This window comes from Physeter macrocephalus, chromosome 19 (assembly GCF_002837175.3).
Source record: "Physeter macrocephalus isolate SW-GA chromosome 19, ASM283717v5, whole genome shotgun sequence".
Lineage (NCBI taxonomy): Eukaryota > Metazoa > Chordata > Mammalia > Artiodactyla > Physeteridae > Physeter > Physeter macrocephalus.
In genome coordinates this window covers 32,406,429-32,416,072 of record NC_041232.1, presented here as the reverse complement: position 1 = coordinate 32,416,072, position 9,644 = coordinate 32,406,429, and the positions used below count along the sequence as shown (strand labels likewise).

Here is a 9,644-nt window from a genome sequence, read left to right as displayed (position 1 = left end):
ACAACCCTTCAAACGCGGGAGCGGAGCGGCCCTCTAACGGGCCCCTCCCCGCCCCACATCTGTCCTGCGCGCGGGCGCAGCCGCTGATTCATCTGCAGCCAGGCCGGGAAGGAACTGCGCTCCGGCAAGTTGCAGGGGAACCCCTCCAGGCTGGTGGTTTCCCCCAGGACCATGTTCCCCCCTTGGTCGTTTTAGATGTGTGTTCTCTTAGGTGCCGAGCAGTCGGCACACCACAGGAAAAAAAAAAAAAAATCATAGGTCGCTCCCTTCTTAGACTGACGCTGTTCTCCTTGTTTATTCATTTTAAGTCCTGTAATTGGAAAAAACCACCCAAGCTTTGTAAACTCTGGCCTTATTCACTCTCGGGGCGGGGGTGACTTTTTTTGGGAGGGTGAGTGGGTGGGAGGCTGGCTTTAATTTTCAGTGTAATCCTAAAACAGAGGCTCCAAATCTAGTTAGTCATCGTTTGGCTGCCTTATTTCTCCTTGGGTTGAACCTTATTTCCACGGAGCTTCTGCCGGGTTCTTCACAGGGATTACAAAACAAAAACAGCACAGAGCAGAAACTGGAGGCAGACTCGGGAGCTGACGTCTCTATTAGGCTAAATTATTTACGTTTGTTTTTTTTGTTTTTGTTTTTAAGTGATGGGGAAAGTCTTAGTGTGGCATGTGACAGTTCGTTTACTTCAAAACAACGAAGGGGACAAACACGCGAAAACTACACGCAGAGGAGAGGGCGGGGAGGGGGCACGCGTTTCTTGAAATGAGCATAAAGCATCTGGTCTTTTCAAAGGGTAATTTCACCTAGGAACTCCTACTGGAGTCCTCCTAACTCTCAACCAAAATAAAGCAACAGGAACTTGTATTTACTTAATGGTTAGTTTCTGTTTGAAGTACCGGGGGTCGGGGGGTGGGGAGAAAAGGGTCCCTTAGCAGGATATAAGTCCTAAAAGTAGACTCTGTTTACCGAAATAGATGAGCGCCCCCGAGGGTGGTAGCCCCCTTCCCATGAAGACTGCACAGCTGCCCGGGTCCGGGGGTGCGGATGTCAGGCCGAGTCTCGGCGGGCCGTCCCCAGGCAGAGACTTTTAAAGAGCATGTGAGCATGACAAGTGTCTGTCCGCAACATGTTAGATTTCGAAACTGCCTTGCAATCCAGTCCGGAACTCGCAGCTTTAGCCGGGGGGAACAGACTTTCGCCCGGGGTGTCTGTGTCTCATCCTCCCCCCCCGCCCCCCACTGTTGCTGTGGAGGAAGAGCCCCCGGAGGAGAAGGGTGCGCCGCGCCGCGCCCGCGTGTCAATGGCAGCCGCGCATTCTGGAAGAAGTTGGTTCTTGTCCCGAATACTTTTCCTACGGAGCCCCGCCCCTTGAGCCAGCAGCCGCTGTCTTCTCCTGCGGCCAGAGCGGGGACGGTGGAGTTGGGGCAGCTGTCAAAAACGAAAGGGGAGCCTTTTCTTCCCTGGGGTGGAGGAGAGGGAGAAGGAGACGGCCTCTTTAACATCTGTTGCAATTTCCTAACCAGACGCACCCTCGCCAGCCCCGGGAAGAAAGGCCTAAAGTAGAAACTCGGGGCACTCGGCTGGTGTCGCCAACGCCGAGCCGGGGATGCAGGAGGCGTGCGCGCAGTGGGGAGCAGCGATCGCGTTTCTGGGCTCGGCCGCCCCCACGAGGGACGGGTGACAGTGGCCCGGGGACGCGGGGTGAGGCGGCGCGGCCGCGGCGCTCGGTGCCGTCCTCCGCGGCTGGAAGGTGCGGGGGAGGGGCGGAGGAGCGGCGGGGCGGGCGGGCGGGGGACGGGGCGGGCGGCTGGGGGCGGAGGCAGGACCTCCTGTACCTTCCCTCCTCGCCTTGCTCACTCTGACAGCGCCGAGGTGCGCCGAGCAGGAGCGGGGAACAAAGGAGCGGAGTGGGGAGGGGAGCGAGTTGGGCGAGAGGGAGCCCCCGGCCGGCTGCCAGAAGATCCCGGCAGGAGGAAGCCCAAGTGTCACTTGAATTCCACCCAAGGAGCGGAAGCCTGGGATCCGAGCGCCTTGTTTAGCAATAACGGCTAGAGCGCGTCCTACAAGTTACGGGAGAGTCGGCCGGGAAGGAGGACAATCGCTCGGCCCCTCCACCCTCGCTCCTAGCCCCTGGAGACCCCAGCGTCGCCTCGCGCTGGAAGGGGAGCTCCAGAATGAAAAGCAAGAAAGGTAAGGCTCGGGGGCTGCGCGCGCCGTGGACGCGAGTCCCAGGGAAACGTGCTCGAGGGGCGGCGCTGGGCTCGGGGCGAGAGTGACTTGGTGGACTTTTCCGCCCCGGGGCTCGCAGGCCCGAGCGGCGGCCGTTCTCTTTGTTGAGGCGGCGTCTGAAATGGTAGTTGTTGTTTTCCTTCTAGACACAACACCGAGGGGCTGTTGTGGGGAGACGGGCCTCTCCACGCTGCTGGCATGTTGTCAAGAAACACGCTCGCCGCCTTGTTTGTGCGCCTCCAAGTTTCATTGTCTCCACCGACACCCCACGCTCGCCGCGTGGCTTCTTGCTCTTTCTCGCGGGCGGGGGAGTGGGGTCCGGGTCGGGGGCACCCCTTCCCCGCTTTTCCCCGTCGGGACCCTGGGCGGCCCGACCGGCGGAGCCGCGGCGCCTTTGTCTCAAAGTTGGGCTCCTGGGCCGCCGCTCAACTCCCGGCTGGGCCGGGCACGTCTTCTCCAGGGATGGGGCGTTTACACCATCGGAGGAAGGCGACTCTGGACCCCAGGTCGCCCCCGGGTGTCGGTCCCTTTGGAAAGCTAGACTTTTCAGAATTCCCAGCCTCTACAAGTTTTCCCACGATGTATCTGGGGCAAGAGGAATAGTTAGGACTGCGGGCAAGCGGCGTGCAGTCAGAATGAGTTCAAGTGTGACATGCAAAGAGTGAGTCTGTCATTGTTTCCACGAAGCGTTCTGGAAGCTTTATAACTAAAACTTGCCGTCAGTCTGATTTAAAAACAAAATACACAGAAAGATAAAGGAAAAAAAAAGACACCACCACGAAAGGTCAAAGAATTTTAACTCCCTTTTGAAGTTAACTTTTCAGTCCCTAGCAGGGAGGTACCCCCGAATGTTCCGTCGTGGGCCGGAGTTGGCTTTTCTGTTGTGATTTATGTCGAGTGGTTCAAAACAGAAGTTAATCGCTCGGGGAAGCCAGCGCGGGCGGGGTGGGGGGGAGGGGTGACTACTGCGCATGCCCAGCTGCGGCCAGAGTTTCTCCAGCTCCACATTCTTTCAGACTTGTCGAGCGAATACGGTTAGAACAGACTCCCGTTAGAGTACGGCAGCCTCGAAGCCGAGAGGGTTCCCTCGGCCACATTTTCACCTTGGACTTCTGTTCGTTTGATCCTGGGCTGGTGCCTTTGAAACACGCGGAGCTCCGGGCGGGAGTCAAACTAAACGTCCACCCCGGGGCCTTGGTAGTTGTAGTGGAACTAACTCCCCGCGCGTCCTCTCCCCGGGGACCCTGAAGGGCGAGAGCGGGGGCTCAGAGGTTTGGACGTTTAACTGGGCTCGACGAGAAAAGGCGCGCGGGGAGCGCCCGGGGGCGCCCAGGGAGACCAGGTCAACTCGTGGACGGCTGACAGGTCCAGATCGTCCCTGGGAGGCGTTCTCTCCCTCCTGGTGAACTGACTGGGACAAGTTGGGTTGTTTTTGACGGGTGCGTCTTGTGATCCGAGAGCAGAGCTGGGCTTGCTCCGGGGCGGGCTCCCCCCATTGTTCGGGCTCTGGCGGGGAAGGCAGTGATGATCCTCCCCGACCACCCGCAAGGCTCTGGGGTACCTCCCCCCCGCTATTGTGCCGGTGCTCCCCGTCCTTCCCGGCTCCCTTCTCTCGGCGCTCTCCCCCCACCCCAGCCAGGGGACGGGGCAGGAACCCGCCGGTCCCTGGGGAATCTTCGGGGCGCGCTGCCCCGGGGCACGAGGTACTGCTACCGCGCCGACTCATGGAAACAATGAAAGGTGACGTGTTGGAGGGGAAACTAAGCGACTGGTTCGGAGCCCTTGTGGGGGAGCGGAGACTGCCGAGGTTGCCCGGGTTTCTTTCCCTTTTTAGGTTTTCCTGGCAAATTCTCTGCGGGTGGGCAGGCCCCTGAGGAGGTTGAGATTCACGGCCCCGTTTTCAGTTTCTTCTTGTAATCTGAAACTCCAAGGCCTAGGTTTGCTCTCACTCGTGCGGTCGGAGGGGCGACTTCAGCAGGGGCAGAGGAGTTGGCGGAACAAAAGCTCCCGGGCCGGCCGGGCCGGGCTCCTCCCTCGGCGAGTCCCTCTAGGTCCTGCCCGCCCCCGCCCCGGCCTCCAGCCACCTGGGGGCCCCGCGCCCAGTGGCCTCCGCTAGGGCTCCGGAAGAGATCTGGCTCGCCGAGTTGGACTGTCCGTTTTATAAAAGTCCGTGAAAATCTTTTCAAGTTTTGTTGAAAACAAAAGCACTTAAAACCTCAATCGCGGAGCCGGGGATTTGGTAAGACTGGTTTGTGACAATAGTGTCTCGTCTTAGAAAACTGAGAATGCCCCAAAGATCTCCCCAAAAGATTTTCAAACAAGGAGATTCGTTGAGGAAAATCCCCTAAGTCTCTTTGCTCCCGGTTTCTGACGATGTGGGATTCTTGCTTCAGACTTAAGCGGCTGGCTTCTTCCCAGCGCTCCTTGGATTTAGTGCCTGGGGGGGTTAAGTACGTTTCCTGTCGCTTCTCCTGAGATGTTCTGATCAGGAAACCTGTTAGGTTAGGTTTGCTTTTTCCTACTTGTACTCTTAAGCGTTGCCTTCGGTCATTCTTATTCCCAAATCCTTTTCTAGGTTCTTCCAGGTTCTTTTTTTTTTAAGAGTCCAACTTCACAACCACTGTCTCTCTGGCCCTCCCCCGGGCTCTGCCGCTCCCCCTGTTACTACTCAGGAAAAAAAAAATTGCTTTTTAGGGCTGTGGGATTCATAGGGCATCTTGTGGCTTTCTAAACACATTTCCTTGTATGTGGATGGAGTAAAAGAGGCTTGTGATCCCCCCGCACCGCCCCCCCGCACCCGACCACCACATTTTTTAAAGTGTGAGCAGAGTAAGACGTATTGGAAACAAGTCGTAACCGGGAAAGTGTTCCAAAGTTCTGTTACAATAGGAAATGAGTAACTTGGAAAAGTCTTTTTGTTTTTCCAAGTTGAGCCACAATCCGGAGGGAGAGTTTTAATGAAAACAGTCCTGACAGCAGCAAACGTGGTTTGCTGTAGTGAAATATCAGCTGGCACAGCCAAGGAATTGAAGTCTTAACTTCCTGTTCCGTCAGCTTTTGTGCACATATTGGAAATATTTGTTAAGAGGACCGGAGGCCTGGCCGCTCTTTTATTTAAATGAACTGAGAACAGAGTAAAGTCGCTGCAGTTTGGTGTTGCTTAACTGAAACCTGCTTTTGTGTCACTAGGCTGTTTTGAAAGATCAGGCTTCTTGTCAAACTAAGTAAGCAGATCAAAGGACAGGCTTTAGGGGTTTTTAGTTTGTTTCAAACTATTTGTGATTATCAATTTACAGTTGGGAATTCACTGTTCAGTGAGCAGACTTTCACACTGTTTTTAAAACGTTAAAAAGGGGAGGTGGGGTTAATAGCCTAGAGAAGAAGTTCTGGCTTTTCAGACTTTTTGAAGAGTTTAAACAAATTGTTTTATTCACATTTGCTTTAGTCATTCAGTTACTTGACACGTTTTTAAAAGTTAAGGTTTCTTTATCAGAGCAAATGTAAAACAGGAACATTTATAGTTTCTTAAGGTTTTTTTGTTAATAGTTCTTCACCCAAGTTTCAACACAGGTTTTAAAAGTTTCTCATCTTCTCAACAGTGAAAGCACTTTCAGTTTTAAATGTGCCTCCCCCCCCCCTTTTTTTTTTTTCTTTTTAAGCAGTTTAATGAAATCTGGGTAGAAAAACATCAGATACACAGCAGCGGCTAAAATTTAGGATTGCTGGGCCTTTTATTGATGGCTGTTTGTTAATTAAGCCTTGAGCCAAAGTGAATTTGCAAGATCATCCTACTCTTTTGTTAGAACTTGCTTTACTTTGTCTTTGGAAGGTTCTTGCCTTTTCTGCGGACACTCCCTCCAGCACCTTCTGCCCCCTGCAGTCCAAAACTGAAAATGTGTCACCAAGAAAAGTTAAGACTCAATTAACTGATGAGCTAGCTCATCAACAAATCTTTGAATGAGTAGCTTTTCGAGTTTCATTGTGTTAAAATGCTTTGAAAGGATGGGGTTTGGGAAAAGTTCCTTTAAGATACATTGAATGGTTTATCACTCTGAGGAATATTCTGTTTTAATTTCCTATCAAGGTAAACCACTTGAGCTTGTGTCAACAAAGTTAAAAATGCCTACCTTCAAATGTCATGCTACTTTAATTTCCTTTCTATAGAAATACTGGTTTTTCAAACGTACTATAGTTTGTAATTTATTTATGTTCTAAAAATTCTAAATTGTCTTCAAAAACGAGAATATACGTCTTTAGTCAGAGTAGCCTTTTGTAGTTTTGAAACGGGGAAGGGTTAAAGTTCAAAATTATCTTTAAATGTCTAAAAGGGCCAAGTCTGAATTTTTGTAGAACCCAGGCTATGTGTGATTTAAATATTCTCTATGGGTGTGACTTTTTAAAAATTTCTGGTAGGATTAAAGCGCTTGTAAACAAAAGAGTTTCCTCCGGGGGTTGCATATTCAGTTTTCTTTGTCATGTAACGATTTAAAGCTGATCTCTGTTTATTGATATGTAGTATCCTGGGTTCGGATTAAACTGGCAATTGAAATTTACGGAAGTTTTAAAATTTATTCACTACTAGGCATCTTTTGACCTTTTACATTAAGTACTAAAAATAGAAAAATATTTTTATGCAGTGAAACTGAAAACTTCAGTGGTTGTTTGCATTTAGTAAAAAGTGACTAGTACTGTCCATTAAAAGTAGGTGTCTAGTCTTGAATAAACGCAGGTAGCAATGAAAAGGAAAAGAAAAGGAATTGGCAAAAAATTCTGCCATGCATTTTATCTTTAGAATACTAACTGGGTTACAAGTGTAATTTTCTTTGCTTATATCAGTGGAAAAAAATCTTCCTTTTTATTTCAAAACCTTCAGTGGAAGAGGGAGGAAGAACAGTGTTTCAAGGGTATATTAGTTTACTCGTTGGATTGTTTTTCCTAGTTAGCAATGACCTCACGGAGAAGGTTGTCGGACACATCCCGTCTGCTTATGACACCTTTCCTGTTTCACACGTGGCAAGCTATTCGCTTTAGGTGCAGCTTTGTCTCACTTGCTGGATTAGACATTTCTGAGCATCGTTCAAAAGGAATGTGAGATGTTGAATCCTATAGGAAAGTGGGTATGAAAGGGAATCTGTCAGTGGGCTGGGAATCTAGAATATGCTGCTAGTCGAATTACTCTTGAGACTTCACACGAGCTCTGGTGTTTCAGGACGGAAAACACCGATTCTTCGCTTGTTTGGCTCTCAGGAGTTGAGAAAACACAGTTGTGCTGAGTGGTCAAAAGGAGGTGAGCTTTGCTGATAAAAGTGGCTGACGGCTGGCCTCTGCCCCCTCCTAGGTGTTGTTGCCGCGTCTGGCAGTGAGACCGAGGATGATGACAGCATGGACAGCCCCCTGGACCTCTCCTCTTCTGCTGGCTCAGGCAAGAGAAGGCGGAGGGGCAACCTGCCCAAGGAATCCGTTCAGATTCTCCGCGATTGGCTGTATGAACACCGATACAATGCCTACCCCTCAGAGCAAGAAAAAGCGTTACTGTCCCAACAAACACACCTCTCTACACTACAGGTAAGGGAAAGGAACACCAGCTGTATGCCCCGGGGGTGTGGTGGGTTTTTTCCCCAAAGTCGCTTTACAGCATTCCTGTATAGCAAGTCATTAAGTGCCTCCCCACTCAGAAAAAGGGGGTGGCATATCTTTTTCTTGTAAACTTTTTATAGTGCTAACAGCCAATAACTGGCTATATAGAGAAATAGAAACACTTGACAGTCATCTGTCAAATAGCATTTCCTTTAATGCCTAAAAGAGCCTTCCTTTATGCAACAAACATAAGGAGGTTAAATCTTACTCTATTGCCCAGGAAACTGGTTTGATATTTAAACAAGTTCAGGCTTCAGTGAGGTAATTCATGTTCTGTCTGTTGACATAGTCATTTGAACTGGGAAAAATCAGTAACTGGGAGGAGTGGCTCTTTTCATACAGGAAAAGTTTTCCTGTAGTTGATTAACTTAAATGCTGGGGCGGTAGATAACAGGTTAATATGGGGAGAGTTAAAAGGTAAAATTGCCTCTCTAAAATCATTTTCAGACGTTTGAGAATGTATACCTTTCTTTTCCTTCCTCCTGAAAAGGTTTAAGGATGATGAGAGACCAAAAAGGGGATTTGTATTAGAAAAAGAGGTTTATGACAGGAAACACCCCTCTTTTCTTGGCCGGGCTCAAATACCTCTAAATAACTTTGTAGGTCCCGATAAGCCTTTTCATGCCTCCTTTAATACAACGAGAGAGAGCAATAAGGCGCCCCCAAGAAGGTTCTCGGGTGTGTTGGCGGAGTGTTAAAGCGTTTAAAACATCCCCGTATGATTTCAGGTCTGTAACTGGTTTATCAACGCCCGGCGCAGGCTCCTCCCCGACATGCTGAGAAAGGATGGCAAAGATCCAAATCAGTTCACAATTTCCCGCCGAGGGGCCAAGATATCTGAAGCCAGCTCTGTGGAGTCAGCAACAGGCATCAAAAACTTCATGCCGGCTCTAGAGGAGAGCCCTTTTCACTCCTGTACAGCTGGACCCAACCCAGCCCTAGGGAGGCCACTGTCTCCTAAGCCACCATCCCCAGGATCCATTTTGGCTCGTCCATCAGTTATCTGTCATACCACTGTGACTGCATTGAAAGATGTGCCTTTCTCTCTCTGCCAGTCAGTTGGTGTGGGACAGAACACAGATATACAGCAGATGGCAGCCAGCAGCTTTACAGACACCTCCCTCATGTACCCAGAGGACATGTGTAAATCTGGACCAAGTGCACACACACAGAGTGGTCTTTTCAACACTCCTCCCCCTACTCCACCGGACCTCAACCAAGATTTTAGTGGATTTCAGCTTCTGGTAGATGTTGCACTCAAACGGGCTGCAGAAATGGAGCTTCAGGCAAAACTTATGGCTTAACCCCTTTTTTCAAGCAAAACAGTTCTCAGAAATGTTATGATTGCTGGGATGATAGCAAGAGATGAATTGCATTATTTTATATATTTTTTTATTAATATTTGCACATGGGATTGCTAAAATGAAGCTTCCTGTTACTGAGATGTTGTCAATGGCATACAGTCATTCCAAGAACTATAAACTCAAAGCTACTGTAGAAACAAAGGGTTTTCTTTTTTAAATGTTTCTTGGTAGATTATTCATAATGTGAGGTGGTTCCCAAGATCATGTGATTTTTTTTTCTCCCCTTTTTTTTGTTGGTGTCTTTTTCAGACTGTGCAATACTTAGAGAACCTATAGCATCTTCTCATTCCCATGTGGAACAGGATGCCCACATACTGTCTAATTAATAAATTTTCAATTTTTTTTTCAAACAAGTATGAATCTAGTTGATTGATGCATTTTTTTCATGACGTAATAAAGTATTTTCTTTAAAAA

General features: G+C 49.4%; 1 protein-coding gene across 2 annotated transcripts; it reads left to right on the top strand.

The window, feature by feature from the left end:
* The first annotated feature begins 1,402 nt into the window (after window positions 1–1,402).
* Window positions 1,403–9,644, top strand: TGIF1 (TGFB induced factor homeobox 1). Of its 2 annotated transcripts, XM_007126755.4 has the most exons (4): window positions 1,403–1,750; window positions 2,006–2,190; window positions 7,568–7,794; window positions 8,595–9,644. In XM_007126755.4, exons 2-4 carry the CDS (start codon window positions 2,175–2,177, stop codon window positions 9,168–9,170), a joined length of 819 nt encoding a protein of 272 aa, XP_007126817.1. In that variant the 5' UTR covers window positions 1,403–1,750; window positions 2,006–2,174; the 3' UTR covers window positions 9,171–9,644. The 2 variants fall into 2 exon arrangements, with proteins under 2 accessions (XP_007126817.1, XP_007126816.1); XM_007126754.4 differs by lacking the exon at window positions 1,403–1,750 and having other exon boundaries at window positions 1,845–2,190.

Coding starts and splice junctions, on each gene's coding strand:
- TGIF1 (XM_007126755.4), top strand. Junction 7,795..8,594: donor CACACCTCTCTACACTACAG/GTAAGGGAAAGG, acceptor GTATGATTTCAG/GTCTGTAACTGGTTTATCAA.